Source organism: Tiliqua scincoides, chromosome 2 (genome assembly GCF_035046505.1).
Source record: "Tiliqua scincoides isolate rTilSci1 chromosome 2, rTilSci1.hap2, whole genome shotgun sequence".
Lineage (NCBI taxonomy): Eukaryota > Metazoa > Chordata > Lepidosauria > Squamata > Scincidae > Tiliqua > Tiliqua scincoides.
In genome coordinates, this window is record NC_089822.1 from 111,977,583 (window position 1) to 111,995,980 (window position 18,398).

The 18,398-nt window shown below is 44.7% G+C and overlaps 2 protein-coding genes across 5 annotated transcripts in view; one reads left to right on the forward strand and one right to left on the reverse strand.

Moving 5' to 3' along the window:
* Positions 1–12,486, forward strand: part of RFX1 (regulatory factor X1) — a 57,170-nt gene extending 44,684 nt beyond the window's left edge. For both annotated transcript variants that reach the window (XM_066614912.1, XM_066614911.1), the window contains 4 exons: positions 4,110–4,318; positions 4,997–5,150; positions 6,453–6,498; positions 7,930–12,486. In XM_066614912.1, the coding sequence (XP_066471009.1) occupies positions 4,110–4,318; positions 4,997–5,150; positions 6,453–6,498; positions 7,930–8,096 (576 nt within the window). In that variant the 3' untranslated portion in view covers positions 8,097–12,486. The remainder of the gene's footprint in view (positions 1–4,109; positions 4,319–4,996; positions 5,151–6,452; positions 6,499–7,929) is intronic.
* A 1,276-nt stretch (positions 12,487–13,762) lies between these two features.
* The window catches only part of DCAF15 (DDB1 and CUL4 associated factor 15), a 28,448-nt gene continuing 23,812 nt past the window's right edge, over positions 13,763–18,398 (reverse strand). For 2 of the 3 annotated variants that reach the window (XM_066614903.1, XM_066614902.1), the window contains exons 10-13: positions 18,156–18,241; positions 16,268–16,372; positions 15,201–15,316; positions 13,763–14,479 (exon numbers count right to left, since the gene is read on the reverse strand). In XM_066614903.1, the coding sequence (XP_066471000.1) occupies positions 14,424–14,479; positions 15,201–15,316; positions 16,268–16,372; positions 18,156–18,241 (363 nt within the window). In that variant the 3' untranslated portion in view covers positions 13,763–14,423. The other variant, XM_066614904.1, reaches the window with a different exon arrangement.

Consider the following 18,398-nt stretch of genomic DNA (forward strand, 5'->3'; position numbering starts at 1 on the left):
CATAAGAACAGCCCTGCTGGATCAGGCCATAGGCCCATCTGGTCCAGCTTCCTGTGGCCCACCAAATGCCCCAGGGAGCACACAAGACAGCAGGAGACCTGCATCTTGGTGTCCTCTCTTGCATCTGGCAATCAGAGGTAACTCACTTCAGAAATCAGGAGGTTGCACATGGCTTGTAACCCATGATGGATTTTTCCTCCAGAAATTTGTCCAATCCCCTTTTAAAGGCATCTAGGCCCAATGCTACCACCACCACATCCCATGGCAAGGAGTTCCACAGACCAACTACATGCTGAGTAAAGAAATATTTTCTTTTTTCTGTCCTAACTCTTCCAATACTCAATTTTAGTGAATCTCCCCTGGTTCTGGTGTTGTGTGAGAGTCTAAAGAGCATCTCTCTATCCAATCTCTCCTTCTGGTGCATAATTTTGTATGTCTCAATCATGTCCCCCCTCTTTTCTAGACTGAAGAGGTCCAAACGCTGTAACCCAGTGATAGCGAACCTTTTAGAGACTGAGTGCCCAAACTTCAACCCAAAACCCACTTATTTATCGCAAAGTGCCAACCAGGCAATTTAACCGGAATACTGAGGTTTTAGTTTAGAAAAAACAACTCTTACATTAAGATCTTTTGTCTTAAAAGAAAAACACAATAACAGAGCTTTCAATGATACAAACAACTTTTTATTGAAAGGTCAAAGTTTGCATTTAGCCTGCTTTTGAACCATTAATGTGATTTTTTGTTGTTGTATGCATGCTGATAATTTGTCTAACCTTGGCTCATACTTTGGAAGTTTGAGAGCAACACATGCAGCACTCAGGTCATCTGTTAGTCTGTTTCTGGTGTCAGATTTGATATCATTCAAAGCTGAAAACAGCTGCCCACAAGCATAGGATGATCCAAACAAAGTAAGGAAAGCAATCCCAAGTGCTTTCATTGACTTAAAATTATTTGGCAGAGAATTCCACACTTTAAGGATTTCATTTTCAGAACTAACTGTGCTGTCCTTTGTCATCCCTTCTATCTTCTCAAGTGTTTCACACAGGTAAAGGGGGTACACAGTTGCATTCCCCTACTTTAAAAGATGACTTTTTGCCCAGGATCCAATTAGACAAGGTTAAACATAAGGAAGTTACTAAAGTTACACTGAATAAGAAGGGCATTTCCACTCACTAGGGAGAAATGAACCTTAGCAAGTGTAGTGTAGTGGCTAAGAGATGTCAACTATCTGCAACAGGAGGATAATAATACTGACTTACCTGAGAGTTACTGCAGGTATGGACAAGACAATGCCAGGGCAGCATTTTTGAAGTGCTGCATAAATACTTATTAATACTTATTACCACCCCCTGTATAAACACAACAGCAAAGGAACAGGGCAGCAGACACAACTGAACAGGGAATGTGCAGTGTTCCTGTGACACTTTACTCAGAATTCAGTTTACATTGAAAAAAGGCTTACTTCTGAGGAAGTCTGCACCAGATTCACGCCCAAGTGAATCTTGGCGTGAATTCACGCCCAAGTGAATCCCCACCAAGAGAGGTGGGGGCAAAACAAGGATAACTACAGACTTGGGGCCCAATCCTATCCAATTTTCCAATGCTGCTGCTGCTGTGCCAATGAAGTATGCACTGCTTCCTGTGGTGGGGGAGCAGTCACAGAAGCCTCCTTAATGTATGGGAACGTTTGGTCTGTTACCTTGGGGCTGCACTGCAGCTGCACTAGTGCTGGAAAGTTGGGTAGGATTGGGCTCTAAGGGCCTGTCTACTCAGAAGTAAGCCCCAATATAGTCAGTGGGACTTACTCCTAGGAAAGTATGGACAGGCCTGCAGCCTCAGAGCTCAAGCCTACACCTGTCTACTCAGAAGTAAGCCACATTATAGTCAGTGGGGCTTACTCTCAGGAAAGTGTGGATAGGATTGCAGCCTCAGAGCTCAAGCCTATGCCTGTCTACTCAGAAGTAAGCCCCATTATAGTCAGTGGGGCTTACTCCCAGGAAAGTGTGGACAGGTCTGCAGCCTGAAGCTTCCACCTGATGCCCACTTTGCAGGGATGAAGCCCCCAGGCAGCCAGCGAACGCACCCAGAACAGAGAGCCCGAGAGCTACTGAGGAGCAGTGACCCAGCTTTGATGGCGATAACGTGCTCCTGGATCTTAGTGCTGGATCTCCGCCCGGATGGCCAGCTGCTGCTGTTGCTACTAGTTCATGGCGGGGGTGGTGGGGGCAGGCGCTCCAGCGACCACCCCGTCCGCAGACCCGCCGACAGCAGCCCCCAATGGCCGGCCACTCAGCCTGGCAGCCAGCACGCACCAAGCTCTGGCGCTGTCAGTTCATCCCCACTCCAGCCGAGGAAGCCTGGGAGCGCAGGAGGGGGCCAGACGCAGAGGCCACCCCCATGGAGAGCCGCTGCTGCCGCCTGCCCCTCGCAGTCAACACCCCGCCAGGCCTCTAGAGTCGCCGCCACCACTGCTGGTGGCGTGCCCAGCACCCTCGCAAAAACCCAGCGACAACCAGCCCAGCCCACCAATCAGGATGCGTGGCTTTCTGGGGCTTCAAACTCAGAGTTGAAACTCTGTGCTGGGGCAATGGCGTGGGTGCCCACAGAAAGGGCTCTGAGTGCCCTCTGTGGCACGTGTACCATAGGTTCGCCATCACTGCTGTAGCCTTTCCTCATAAGGAATCATCTTAGTCACTCCCTTTTGCACCTTTTCCATTTCCACTATGTCCTTTTTGAGATGTGGCAACCAGAACTGGACACACCAGGTGTGGCCTTACCATAGATTTCTACAACGGCATCATATTAGCCGTTTTATTCTCAGTACCTTTTCCAATGATCCCAAATATAGAATTGGCCTTCTTCACTGCAGCCACACATTGGGTCGACACTTTCATCAAGTTATCCCAAGATCTCTCTCCTGATATGTCGCAGACAGCTCAGAACCCATTAGCCTGTATGTGAAGTTTTGATTTTTTGCCCCAATGTGCATGACTTTACACTTACTTACATTGAAACGCATCTGCCATTTTGCTGCCTATTCTGCCAGTTTGGAGAGATCCTTCTGGAGCTCCTCACAATTGCTTCTGGTTTTCACCACTCGGAAAAGTTTGGTGTCATCTGCAAACTTAGCCACCTCGCTGCTCGAACAGGTTGAAAAGCACCGGTCCCAGGACAGATCCTTGGGGCACCCCACTTTTCACCTCTCTCCATTGTGAAAATTGTCCATTGACACCCACTGTCTGTTTCCTGGTCTTTAACCAGTTCCCAAACCATGAGAGGACCTGCCCTCTAATTCCCTGACTGTGGAGTTTTCTCAGTAGCCTTTGTTGAGGGACCGTGTCGAACGCCTTCTGAAAGTCCAGATATATAATGTCCACAGGTTCTCCCGCATCCACATGCCTGTTGACCTTTTCAAAGAATTCTAAAAGATTTGTGAAGCAAGACTCACCTTTACAGAAGCCATGCTGATTCTCCCTCAGCAAGGCTTGTTCATCTGTGTGTTTTGAGATTCTATCTTTGATGAGGCATTCCACCATCTTACGCGGAATAGACATTAGTCTGACTGGTCTATAGTTTCCCGGGTCCCCTCTCCTTCCCTTTTTATAGATCAGTTTATTTATTTATTTAGCGTATGGCATATAATGCATGGACTTATATATCAGTTAGACTAGATCAAATGTCAATGTCCAGTTAAAGATCAGTGTGACATTTGCTATCCTCCAATCTTCTGGCACTGTGGCCGTTTTAAGGGACAAGTTGCATATGCATTTGTGCTAGTTCCTGGCCCTATGTGTGCTGGTCTGGTCCTGTGTCCATCTCTTTTTCTGCAAGGTTTTTTACCATTTGGAATACTTTCTTTTCCAGTGAACAGTGCTCTCAGTTTCTCCTCTCAACCCAACCATTAAGGAGGGTAAGCTCACCTTCACCATTGTGTTGTGTTAGTGGTTTTGGTCAGGCTTTCAGACCTCAAGTAACCAGATAACCTCAACTGTTCTGTTTCTAGAGCACAGTTTCTATAGTTCCCATTGGCTCCAGATGGGTCTCTGGCTAGTTCAAAGCAGGAGCAGCCAACCTCACTGGAACTGCGGTTCTCCTTGCTTATCCCACAGGAGCAGGCCTCATGGGTGTGTCGGTGTGAGGATCGCGTGGTGCAGCGCCTTGAGCAGGACTTTAAGATGACTCTACAACAGCAGAACTCCCTGGAGCAGTGGGCAGTGTGGCTGGATGGTGTGGTCACCCAGGTCCTGAAGCCCTACCATGGCAGTCCCAGCTTTCCTAAAGCTGCCAAACTCTTCCTCCTCAAGTGGTCTTTCTACAGGTAAGTGGAAGGTGAGAAGTAGGATTGGTTCTGGATTCAAATTAAGATCAGCTGTTGACTGTTTAGGTGGCTTTTGGCAGGTCACTGCTGATTAGCCTCAGTCCTCTGAAACCCAAATTTTGCCACCCCCATAGTTTTGCTGTGAGAGACCCAATATGTTCCGCTGCTCCTGTACATTTGAAACAGGCGCAGGATGGAGGCTGTGCTCCTAGAGAAGCTCAGAGTTAAGGGGAGGGGAGAAGGCATGAGCTTCAACCATGAGCTTCAAAAAGAAGGCTTCAATCACCTCTCCCCTTTTGCTGCTTTTGTAAACTGCTAAGGTGTTGGGGAGAGGTGATTAGGAATGGTGGCAACCTTTTTTCCCTTTCCCCGTCTTCCTTCAGCAGCACTGAAGCCATTGCTATAATCCTCTTCCAACTTGCTTTAACAAGCTAGAAGAGGATCAGAGTACTGGCTGGAGTGGCTTCATTGGCAGCAGGCTGGAGAAGGTGGAAGGCAGATGAGTAGGCCTGTCAGCTCACCACCTCTCCAATGTTGCTGCTTGAAGCAATGCTTTCAGTTGCTTCATGCAAAGGCTGGTCCTGGCCTCAGTACCCTAAGTATCTATAATATGAATTGATTAGCAATGATATGCTTCCTCAGATGGTGATTGTAGTTTTGTGTTCCTTCTCTCCCCAGCTCCATGGTGATTCGGGATCTGACTCTGCGGAGTGCAGCCAGTTTTGGCTCTTTCCACCTCATCCGCCTCCTCTATGACGAGTATATGTATTACCTGATAGAGCACCGTGTGGCCCAGGCCAAAGGCGAAACCCCCATTGCTGTCATGGGAGAGGTAGGTCTTGTGATCTTTGTCTGCAAGCCTGAAATACATGTGGAGCTCACTGCTTGAAGAGTCAAATCCATTCTGATTACCTCCTCCTTGACTGGGGTATCAGAGAATTAAGAAAGTGCTTTTAACCCTTTGCCCAACCCCATGTTGGTATCAGGGGATGTTCAGACGTATTGCTGCAAATATTTCTATACCACTTTTCAGCAGAAAAATTTGCAAATAGTTTACATAATAAAAGACACGAGATGTTCCTGTGCCAAAGTGGCTCAGAACCTTTACAAGTAAAAGACACACCAGCAAACAGCCACTGGAAAAGGCACTATGCTGGGGTGAAAGGGTGCACCATATACATGCACGCTTGTGTATATTTGCTAAATACAAGAAAGCTACCACTTTCAAAGGTACTTCTTTACCAGGTAGTCCGGGAACATATCCTATGTCCCCGACTAATAAGTTGATACCCTACTACGTCCGCTTATTGATCAGCCTAGCGGCTAGCCCAATATTCTCAACCTTAGTAGTGGCTCTTCAGAATCTCAGGTAGAGATGTTTTCCATTCCAGTCAAAAACCCTTTTAAGATGCAGGGAATTGACGGCCCAGTCCTATGCAGCTTTCCAGCACTGATGCAGCCAGAATGCAGCCCCGAGGTAATGTTTATCTCCTCAAGGTAAACATTCCCTTACCTAGAGGAGGCTTCCATGACTGATGCTGCACCGCAACACGCAGTGCATGCCCCATTGGCACGGCTGCATCAGTGCTGGAAGATTGGATTGGGTCCTTAATCTGGGACTTCAGCATGTGCTCTGCTACTGAGCTACATTCTTCTAGCACTGTATCTCTGTCTCTATGTTGAATCCTGTATGTTGTAATTTAGCTCATTCTGGGCTGGGGGTTCCAGATGTAAGCCCCGAGTGTAGTCATAAATGAGTTGCTGTGTCTAGTTTTTAGCCTGTCCTGGACAAGCCTTTGCCACCCAGTTCCATTCACTGGTGAAACTCTGCCATAGTTTGTGGGAGGAGAAATCAACAAAGTTCAAAGAGGGAGTAACATCCCTGCCATTGGAATACTTAAGGCATAAAGAATACACATTGCCACATTCTGAGGAGGAGGGGCCTTTATCCATTCCTCACTCTGCTCCATACCTCACTTCTGGGTCTCTGTATAGGGAAAAATAGCACTGCCCAACCAGAATTAAAAAAAGGTCTCAATTTGTGGTGTCTGATCAGGTCCCTCAAAATATAGGCAGAGCAGTCTGTAAATAAGGAAGAACTTTATTTACATTTGCTTCTTGCTTCTTTTTTAAGTTTGCAAACCTGGCGAGCTCCTTGAACCCCCTGGATCCAGATAAAGGTACTATCCAGCTACCACTTACTTAGGACTTTGTCAACAGTAAATAGTAACAACTTTTGTTGATCTTTATACCTATGAGGTGATATTATTGTTCCTATTTGACTACAGTGAAAGAAATGGAGAGAGAGGTTTACCTGAGGCTAGTCATTCAGGGCTGGGCCAGGATTTATCATGCTTCTTTCAGCTGCAAAGCATGCTACCCACATAGGCCGTATATTGAAGAGCCAGAGCATTTGTAAAACAGGGAGGCCAAGGGAGTGGTATGTATATCAGGAGAAGAGAGGGCAGCCTAGAGATTCAGTCCGCTGGGAATCGCTCACATCTCCCAGCGTGCTGCCTTTCTAGGGTTCCCATTTGCTCTCCTCCTATAGAGGAGGTGGGACAGCCTGGCGACAGCACACTGGGGGCGGTGCTGCTCTTAGGGCTGGCTGCCCCCTTCCCATCCCCTTCAAGGGGAGGAGGGCAGTGCTCAGATCAGCGGGAAACGCACCAAGAGTGGCTGCGCTCCAGCAGCCACTTTTGGCGCGAATCCCAGTTGTGTCTGAAGGCCGCCCCCTCTCTTCCCCTTTAAGGAAAGGGAAGGGGTGTCTTTCAGAGCTCTGTTGGGGCCCAGGCTGCCTCCTCCCTGCCCCCTTTTTCAAAAGGTAGGAGGCAGCCGTGGAGAAGTAATTGCGGTGATAACATCACTGCAATTATTTTCAGGTCAGGGGCGGGGGGGCAGCAAAGGCAGATGTTGCCCTCGGTGTGGGAAACTCCAGGGCCACCTCTGCTTTGAGATCCTTGGAGGAAGGGAAGTAGAAAAATATGAAAAATAAAAATAAGAACATAAACAAGTCTTCTACTTGCCAACTCACCAAGAGCAGGGGCCCGTTTATCATTACATGAGACCATCACCTCCCTTTTCCTGAGAACCAGAAGTGTGTCGCTTCTGCCTGCTCCAAAGCAACACTGTATGAAAGCCCCTCTCCCAAGTCCTCTGGCCATGCATATGACTTGAGGGAGAAGAAGACTTTCTCAGTTCCATCAAATCCAATAGTGAGTCACCAGTAGAGGCCTGCCAGATACCCTAGAAAATTCACAAGGCAGGGCACAAAAGTGTTGACCCTTCTGTTTGTCCTTGGTACCTGATAGTCATAATATACTGCCTCTATACATAAAGATTTCATTTAGCTATCATGGCTAATAGTCATTGCTAGACCTATTCTCCATGAATATTTCCAATTCCACTCCTCTCAGATTACCACTGAGAATTACCAATAATTCAAAATTCATTTCACTCCTCGGTGTTTAAGGGCTGCTGGATTCAAGGGATACTCAGCCTTGAGGCTTTTGAAATGGACAGACCATGAAGAATAAAGCCAATTGAAGCATCTCAGTATTCTTGAATGCTTATAAGACTCTGTGCGATAACTGCCTCTCTTTTAACATCAGATGAAGAGGAGGAAGAGGAAGAAGAGAGTGATGAGGAGATGCCCCAGGAACTCTCCCTCAGCTCTAATGAGTCCAGCAGCTTAACAGCCGACACCATGGAGCCACCTTCAAAGCTGGCACGGACAGACTCGCGGGGCATCTTTGTGCAAGCGCTGCCCTCCAGTTAGAATCAACAAGGGAGGAACTGACTGCTAAGTGGCCAACAGGTGGCTGGGGTGCATCTCATAATGTGCTGCGCTGCCCTGAGATAAACATGAGCTATTCCCTGTCTCCAAGTGGTATGCAATGCGCTTTCATTTCACACCTCTCCCTGCCTCACCTGTAGGCCAGGGCAGCCCAGGCTTGTCTCTCTTCAGAAGCATTCACCCCAAAGACCTGCCCAGCCCCTGGTAGCACCAACAGGGCACTGAACCTGGTCTCAGTTTGCCCACTTGGGATGATTCTGTCTCTTCCCAGCTGCATCTCTGATTTCCAAGAGTAGTTAGAAACTGGCTTAGACCTTGTGCCCTATGCCTCCATCCATGGCTGCTTTTCATTGTCAGGGTGAAGTATGCTTGCAAAGTCCTCTGGGTCAATACTTAGCCAGCCAGAAGGCTATGCTTTTAAATCCCAGGTTGGGCTGGGCTCACATGGGGCTGAGGTTTTCTGCCTTGTGGCAAGAAGATATGCATAGTAACTGGCAAGCCTGGGCTACCTTCCTTGAGTGCTCAGATAAGCCACCAAGATAGCTGCTTGGTGAGTGGTACTCCAGCCACCTAGTTTGATTAGACTGAATGTCATTGTATTATGGGGAACTTTGTACTACCCTTAATAGTTTTGTTGTTCTGGAGGTTGTTTGGGACAGGGTTTGTGTTTTGAGAAGCTTGGGTTTAAGATGCCTCATCAGCAGGAAGTGTGTCAGGTGCTGTATTGTGCTTGTTCTACAACTTCATTCAGCAGGGTCTCGAATTATCTAGATCACTGCTCAGGGTAGTAGTTGAGCCCAGCAAGGGGCTTTCTTGGTGTGTGCTGCTGGAGTTAATGTGAGAGTGGCAGTAATTTGGAGAAGGCATCATGTAATGACTCTGTGCATGTATGGGAATGTGCCATCTACTCCACCTGCCTTTGTAAGCCAGCAGGACCTGAACCCAAAGTGGAAGGTGGATGCAAACAGTTGATAAGGCAGTGGGCAGGGGTCTGCATTAACACATAAAGCACAGTGTAGGCATTCAGCTTTAATAGAGTTCATTGATATCCCAGCTGCTTAGAAGGAAATTAGTCAAGGTTTTAATATTCTGCCTGGACAATTTGCTTTCAACCTAGGCTGGTAGGTGTGTGCATGTATTTTTTAAATGGATTCAGCCTCACAGCAAGCATGTCCTTTCTCACAGATTCCTCCTCCACAAGGTGCAGTGGAGCCTCCATTTCAAAGCCTTTGGATTCTACCATTCTCATTGGTCCAGCAGGAGGCAGAAGCTGCAGTCTCACATGCTTTTGTCCTCCTGTTAATTAGCTTTTGTATATTCCATTTTGGACCAATTGGTGCACCACCTACTGATAACAGGTCAGATGGTTGGTTGTACAATTGAGCCTTTTGACTTTATCCCTGTCCTTAAGCCCTAAGCCAAATCAGGCAGTTGTACCTGCACAAAGCCAGTTCAAGTGATTTCTTTGATCTCTGCCAGGAAGAAGGTGGTGTTGAAACATAAGTGATGTCAAATTCCAGCCAAACCAGAGCACCTTTCACCCTCTTTTGCTTAGAAAAGTCTTCAGTGCTCAGCTCCTCTGCTAGGGTGCAAAATAACTGTACTACCTTCTGTCAACAGGTAGCTTACCGCCAAACACCTTCAGGTTAATATTCTGGTTGCCCCGGAAGCCAGTATCATCAATAGTAGTAGCCAGGTAGCCATCACAGGGACTCCAATCTTCAACGGGCAAGATTTAAGTTCATCCATCCCACTGACATGCACTTGTCAATCAATACAGTGTTGGGGAGAAAGGTTAATCAGTCTTCAGACAGGTAACATGGCCTATTACACCACAGAAGACAGGCTTTGGCTCGCAGAAGTCACTAACCAGTGTGACAGAGGAGCAAAGTTTGCCTTCATCACCAAAGCACACTTGAAAACATGGAAATTTTGTTCTTTATACAGCAGTGATCACCAACATGCGGGACTGCTGTGTCTGAACAAAGTCAGGGTGTGGTGCTTTCTGTTCCATGCTGCAGCCTCTTATCTCTCCCTCCAGTCTCCTCACAAACTGGGGCTGGGAAGCAGCTTCTGCTGCTCATCAGGCTCTGTGCCCCAATTTTCAGGCAGATACAGGTGTCTGGTACAAGTTTGTGAGATCAGAGGGAGAGAAGTGGCATTTGCACATTCACTTAACTATGCTCAAAACAATGCCTCTGGAAAAACTGTGTTCATTTCTGGCTTTGAAAGTGGGCTCACTTAAGTACTAGCGCCAAGTCACAGTGCTACAAGAAAGCAATCTGATCCCTTCAGAATTACCAGTCTGCAGGGACTGGTAATTATATAGAAATGCCTGTGGGTTTTACATGTTATGGATAAACACTGAGGGGAACAGTCTAGACCCTCTTAACTCTGCATCCCCTTGATTCTATGAACTTTTTTTGTCCAAGTTTACACTTACAGCCATTTAAATGGCAGTTTAGTTAGATTGAGCTTGTTTGACTCATTCAAGTTGAAAAGAGAGACTGCATTGTTTTGTGTGCCGAGACAGCATGCACCAGAGAGATCACTCTGTTCAGGACTTTACAGTTTCTGCTAACAATGTGGGATGCCTACACATTGTTACCACTACATCACCTTATCGCCAATCCTGCCAAAAAACTGGAAACCACTCTAACCAGTTCCCAGATACTCCAGGCTACTATATTCAGTTTAACACAACTCTATCATAACTCATTTAAATACAGGCTAGGTTACACATGGCTTGGATGGCACCAGGATCTGTTTACATGTGATGAACTATTCCTGCCCAGGTTGTTTCTGCAGCAGAGCAAAGTGTGTACGTGTGTGTATATGTTCGTGTGAGTGTTAAGAATTTTCCCACTTTTTAGTCCCTATTAAAGTGCAATCTGAGTTGGCCTGCTCTACAGAAATGCTCCTTCCTTAAAACTGTTGCCCCAGCCTGTGAGCCAGCAAAATTTCTCCTTGACATCACCAACAACGGAGGAAGAACACAGGTGCCAAACCTTTTGCTTTCCTTCTGTAGCAAAATGTTGCCTTAGAGGGAGATTTTTGCACATAAAGCACCTGTTAGCTTTGAACTATACCAGGGAGGTAGCATTTTCAAGATGCAGGTGAAAAAGTGATATTCTCTCCTTGCTGGAGGTCTCACAGCCAATTTTCACCCCACCCCCCAAAGAGCAGTTCATTGCCTCAGATAAGCACCTTAAATTACCATACCTGCCTCTTTCAGTTTTCACTTTCACAGCAAAACCCCAACTGTTTCTATAGTATGCTATTTCTGGTTATAGATCAAATGATCAATTCCATAAACTTCAGAAAACAAGGTATGCCCATCAAATAGGGAAATGGTAAATGTTGTACTCTAGTAGGGATAAACCAATGATAAGGGACAGTTGTCAATGTTCAAGAAATATATCTGCTCCAGTGTTCCTCAGTCCATTCTCCTTGAAATGTACACAGAATGGCAGCTGGTTAGCTGTGGGAGAGTCCCAACTTGGATAATGGAACTAGTTTGCAAAAAGCCTTGCTTCTATGAGCTAGCCATGCCCTCTATGAAAATGCAGAATGCTGGATCTACCAATCACACAGGACTCAATATGAATGAACGTACCTTTTTATTCAGTTGCTGCCTTACACAATGACAAATCCCTTTCCCCTCTGAACCAAGATCCTCTGTCCATCAAGGAGATTGGCTGCAGAGCAGCTAAGGACAGTTATCAGAAGGTTCAGCTCAGTTTGGTTGCCCCAGACTGCAGCAATAACTGAGAACTGAGAACAACCCTCTTAAAGACGAAATGAGTCCACTTTGTTCCCTCTGTGATTGTAACCAAGCAAACAGGTTTGGTTACTTCCTACACTAGCAAAAGTAATCACTTCTGGTTTGTAACTGAATATTAGATATTCTAGTTTTAAACAGAAAAAAATCTGTGCTTTTATATGTAATTACTAATTCTTGTTCTATAAACCACCTAAATATTGTGAAATTGGTGAAGATAAACTACTTGATATTTTTGGGTTTTTCAACCATCATGGCCTTATTTGTTCAATTTTTCCAGTGTTTTAAACCTGTGATATAGATGTTTATTGCAAAATCTACATATTGTATAAAATATATATTTTGTGTCAATTTTTTGTGCAGCCGCAGCTTTAGCTGCACAATAGACTTCAAGTGGAGTTTGAAGAGCTTTGTAGGTGTCCTGGGTCCATGAGATGGGCAGTGCCTGTGGTCAGATGATGTACATGTGTGTAGTCTAGAGTGCAAAAGCTGTTTTCTACCTTTTGTAGTTCTTTCTTAAGAAATAAATTCAGCCGTGTTCTTTGCCTAGGATGCTGCTTGCTTACTCTGCCAAAATAAAACTTCTTCTTTGAGCCACATGTGGTGAACTAAGAACTGGATAACCTTTACTTCACAATCTCAGCATAAGCTCTGTGGCTTGACTGGGTTTGAAATCATTTATGAAGGAGGGTGACCACAGAAGTCACCAAAACCAGACTGCATTTTCCCCTTGTGTTGTTTCTCAGATATGTTTGTTGTCATGTACAAACCTGTCAGAAGGAAGAGTTCCAAGCACGCTCTTGTGAAATGAAGTTCCTTGCATAACAGCTATTTATGCAGAGGCATGAGGGCACCTATGCTGCTACTTGACAGTTAACATGAACATGTCCCTACTCATAAGGACTGTGAGCTATCAAGACAGTACAGAGGAAAGGACAGCCTTTCCTTTTCTACTACATTCATAAGAAAATCAAGATACAACACTGTTACCTACTTGCAAGACATGCCATCTCCAATATGCAGTTTATAATCTCTAGTTCAAAGGAAACAGGGAGAAAAAAGTAATGCTCCTGCCTTTATCTATCATGGTTGTAGTCTACTAACTACACGAACCAGAAGCCAGCATATTCTTTGTATTTTAACACCGATAAGTAGAGGTTCATAGCAGAGTCTCATCTGAAGGTACAGGACTACAGTAAGTTTGCTGAACTTACTGAGATCTTGGTCTAGTGCTTGAAAAATATTGCTTGGGAACTTCACATACACCTCTTTGACAGACGACATTACACACTGATGAGGCATGCGACAGCTGCTAGACCAAACTCGTTTCATATCGATGGCCAAGTGGCATTCATGATGCCTGCCAAGCGCCAGAAGTGATGTCATTAGGCAGGAAGTGATGTCATTAAACAGGTCATAGCAAAAAATAAACACTTTTTCTCATTTAGGAACTCATTAGCTGCAAATGACAGAAGAGAAAATATGCAAATCTTGATCATATTTCAAGATATGGGAGAGCCCAATTTTCATGTGGGCTGCCCTTTCAGCAGTAACAGCACTACTCAGCAGCTGAGAGCCTGAGGGATAAATAGATTCCACAGGCCACATCCGGCCCCCAGGCCTTATGTTTGACACCCATGTGCTAGACTGCTCTTCATGATTTCTAACACTGCCACTAGTTAGCAAGGAAAACTACAAAAAGCAGCTTACATTCACAAAAGCAGTTTTTTGAATCACAGCCAGTGATTTTGAAAACCACAGTGAACATTCCCCTTACATCATATTCAGTAAGCTCCCAGCTGCCGCCCTTAAATCCTGATTGAGTCACATTCCTCTCAAGGAGCAAAGAAAGCAGCAAGTCTGTCAATTTCAAATTTAAAGGTTTATTGCAGGAAACAGAAAGCCTGCTTGAGACAAACTAAAGGAAAACCCCACAACATTTGTGGCCCATCCATTAGGAAGAGATGGCATCTATGCTTGGAGAGAGATCACCTCTCCATTAGGGGTGGGGAAGTGCTGAACACACTTAATGACACTCTGCCAAGGAAGGAGTTTTGATCTCCTAAGCAAACAGCTCGAGAAACATTAATGTTCTAGCATCTCAGCTAGCATCTCAGCTAGAACAAACACTGTAGAAGACTCTCACCTGCCAGACTCCCTGGAGCTTTGCCAAGCACAAATATGATTGCTGTGCAAGGGTCCCAGAAACCACTATCTTCTGATGAGCTCTGTAGCTCTGATTGAGCCTGTGAAGTCCAATCAACAAGACTAGCCTGCAGGGAGAGGTAGGTTTTTCAGAGCATCTGGCCCAGCCTTGCATTCTCCACCCCACATGCAGAGAAAACTAATCAGAAAGTGTGGCTCTGCCCACAGACCAAAAGAGATGTATTCAAGGTCATCTGGACAAGTGTTTAGTTGGAAGGGAAAATTAAAAACAACTTTTAACAAGGAGGTAGTTGAATCTGACTGACACAACCGTTATGGCAGGAAATGAACTACTGACATAGGCTTCCTCTCCAAACCTGGCCTCATAAGACAATCCATGTGTAACGTTCGTTGTCTGCAAGGAATTTCAAAGAGCAGCCTGCAGAGGAAAGGAAGAGGAAGACAGGAAGTGAGCTTCATACTACACTTTGAGGATGCTCTCCCAACAAAGATCAGGAATTCCTTGCATCTATAGGGGAAGGATTTCCTAAGAACCCACTACAATACACTTGGGGGGATGGGCCCAAGCCAGAATATAAAACAAGCTTGGGTGGTATTCAGGGAACCCTTTTACCTGGATCTACAAAACAAATATGGCCATAATTGCCATTACCACCTTCTGGAGTGAGGTGATATGCCACCACTGACCATTTCAGTGAGGTGACAGCAGTCGGGGGAAGAAGAGGAGCTGGAACAAGGCCTGCAGCCTAGAGGCAAGACATATTCTACCTCCATTTAACAGCAGAATCGTGCTAGAAGCTTAGCAGAGCACAGAACAGATATACAGCACAAGCTCCTTTGTTCTTACTTACAAAGTCCTCCACGTGGCCTGGCCCTTCTCTAACCCTCAGCCCTCACATCCCATTATGCACTTGCTCTCGTCCTTTGCTTTTCCACTCTACCATTCTCAACCATCTAAAAGTCTTGTGTTCCCTCAAATTACTGTTATTTTTCCCTTGCACATGGAATTGCTTCTTGTAAACTCCTGTGGGATTGATAGGCACAGAAAGTATACATCAGAAGACTGGTCAGACAGCCAAGCCCACTATGCCTTCAAGAAGCTACCCAATGACTTCCAATCAGAGTGAAGACAGAGATACCTTTATGAAGGGCCTCATTGGTCATCCTGTTAACATAGCGACTGCTGTTCTCTGGCACCAGCCACTTCATTACCATATCCACACAACTCTTCCTGTAGGAGCTCCACACACTGCCACTGAGAAATCGAGAGAGAAAGGGGTCAGAAAACACACGCTGCAGGTGCGGGCCTTGTTTCATCTTTGCAAAGCACAAAGGCTGAAAACACAGTGGTGGAGAAGCCATGCCTTTTTCCCTTTCACGGTTCATACCATCTTTTACCCTAGGAGAAATTTGTAAGCAGCCCTCCTTTTAGGTAACAAAGAGTTAAGGGTGCAAACTGGCACCCTTCGCTGACTGAGTAATTTCAAATCAAGATGTTTCTCTCATTACTTTAAAAGTACACACCAGATTTTCACTAGACCATTGGACAGCAGATCTTGTAATATCCTCGAATTTCTGACAAACTGGATTGAATTGGAGTTTTCTGAAATTGCCAACTCCTGCTATAAGATCGCAGTTTGTGCTCTTTATTTGATACAAGACAACCCATATCTGGTATTCCTTCAATTTTACTAACATGTAATTATAATGAGCATTATTTGGTAAATTATCTCTACTTTGCCAGAGATGAGAGACTTCCACCAGCAAAAATAATGTGCATGATCTAACAACTTAATACCATTTCCATGTTGGCTTCACTAAAAGTCACACAAACTTAAGTTTGCTAATTTACTAAAAGCTATTTGAATTCAAAATCCTACTACAATGAATTCCAAGACTTGTTACATGTAAGATACTGAAAATGCTATTTTCCCCTCATATTTGAGGTGACAAATTCCACCAAAAACTTCAGTTCTAATCCAGTTGCAGAACCATATTAAAGAATGCAAACAGATGTAAGATGTATGTTTTTATATGACTATTTGATTACATCCAATTGGTTTTGGAACTTGTCTGAAAGTGTTGCGACTGTAATTTCACTGATGAAGACACTGGAGGAAACTCTCCACATAGCTCTCCAAGGCCTTCCAACAAGTAGCAAAAGTAGCTAAAAGATGCCCAACAGGTCATATAACCTTTGCCTTACCTAGTCTGCCCTTTGACTTCTGTGAGGTCTCCCACACTGACTGTGACAAAGACGCCAGTATTCAGATCCCATGCTACTTTGAGGCTGGTGTGATATGTCTTTGGTCTGTAGGAATCAAAATAGTGCAACAATTTATATAAACAGCTGTAAGCCACTGGGGGACAAACCATGTGCATCAAGTAGAGGTATATGAGGTAGGGAAAATAACTTTGATTGCAGACCAAAGGATTTCCAAGGTAAATTCCCAAGGTAATTTAAACAAAACCAGATACATAAATATGAAGACAGAGCAAGAGAGAACTAGGAGCCAGACAGAACAAACTAGGAGGCCTAGACAAGTAAAACATCAACTTATGGTCAAATGATGTGCAACTAGGGTAGCCAAATCTTCCTGGAAAGGGCATTTCCGAGCTGAAGGGCCACAACCAATAAGGCCTTATGGGTCACCACCCACCTCACTACAGGCTGAGACGCAGCCACATCTTGCTAATGACTCAGGCTAAACAAATCTCAGCATCTGCCATTTAGTAACCTTATAGCATTGGTTCAAACCCAGTGCTCGCCTATAGGAACAGAGTAAGTTAGAAGTTCACAATCAAAACTGAAATTAAATGTGCTCACAAAAAGTTTCCCCTTGAAATGCAGTGTTCAGAGAATCAGATGAATATTCATCAAATTGAGACCTGTACATAGCATCTTTTATTTCAGTGCTTGAAAGTACATATTGAAAAGTACTTGATAACTGGGATGCAACACTAGACATTATCATTAATATTTTGAATAAGAATATTTATATATACTTTTCAATTAAAACTAGTTCACAAAGCAGTTTACTTAGCTAAATAAATAGTTCTTTGTCTTCAAGGGGTTCACAATCCCAAAAAATGCAGGAGACACATCAACAACAGCCACTGGAAAAGATACCATGCTAGGGTCAGGATGGACAATTGCTCTCCCTCTACCAAATATAAAAGGGCACCATTTTAAAAGATGCCTCTTATCTCAGTTACATGTCAATACGACATGTAATGAATATTTGCTACTGACAATAATTTGTCAGTTTGAGATTTCAGTGTTTGATTTACTAAAAATCAGGAGTTGTCCACAGATCTAACATACTCAGATTTCAAAGAGGCAGAATTCCTCAAGCAAAAGTCAAATTTGAATTTTCCAGGTTGAGTTTTTGCAAAATTTCATTCAACAATAACCAAAATGAGACAAAAATGCACAAGTGAGTTAACGAAGTCAGCCACAACTCCAGTTACAAAAGTTGGTTCTCAGGCTATGCTCCCCACCACCACCACCATCAGCAGCAGCTAGCTGTAGGGAACACTAAAAAGGTACCTCTTAAATTCATGAGGTTCCGTCAAAACTATCTCCAAATAAATATTATCTGATCAAACTGATGCCTCAAAGTGTCAGGAAGGAGTTTCTCTAGCCACACATTTCTGTCCTTGCCTATAGGGTATTTAGCATTCCTAGCTTGACATATGAGCGGCTATACTAAAATGTCCCTCAAATCACACAACCCCTCTGGAGTGGCACACTTTTTTGTATTCCTTTGCTTGAAACACATATTACATAGTGTGAATATGACACCTTGTCTCAGGGGGTGTCAGGTCACTTTGCCCCTTCTTACACTTAGCTCGTTTCAGGCAACACAGTGGCTGAACCTTAGCACAGTAGGAAGTTTCTTGCAGTATTCAACCAGGGGACTTCACTTATAACTAGAAAATATACAGCTTTCAGATTTCATTGTTTAGTGCTTTCTTCTGATGCGGTACATTTGCTTCTCCCCTTGTGTGTCAAAATTCTACTGTAACAAACTTCTTCGGAGTGTCAGAGGGTGAACGGAAAACACAAGGACAGTATAAAAGACTGGACTCACCTGAGTTGTCCCTCTTCATCAGGGGAAGGAAAGGCTAGGAGCAAGAGTCCAATATTGATGATAACTTGGTTTGTTTCTGGACACACCTAGAGAGATAAATCCAAAAGTCGGTAAAGGAAACTACCAAAATTTGACTGCACTCGGAGCCCAACTAGCAAATCAGAGCCAAGAGGAAATGCTGACCCAACCTAGACAGCCTTGAATCCCAGGTATTTATTCCTATTGATGGAAGTCTGCAATGGA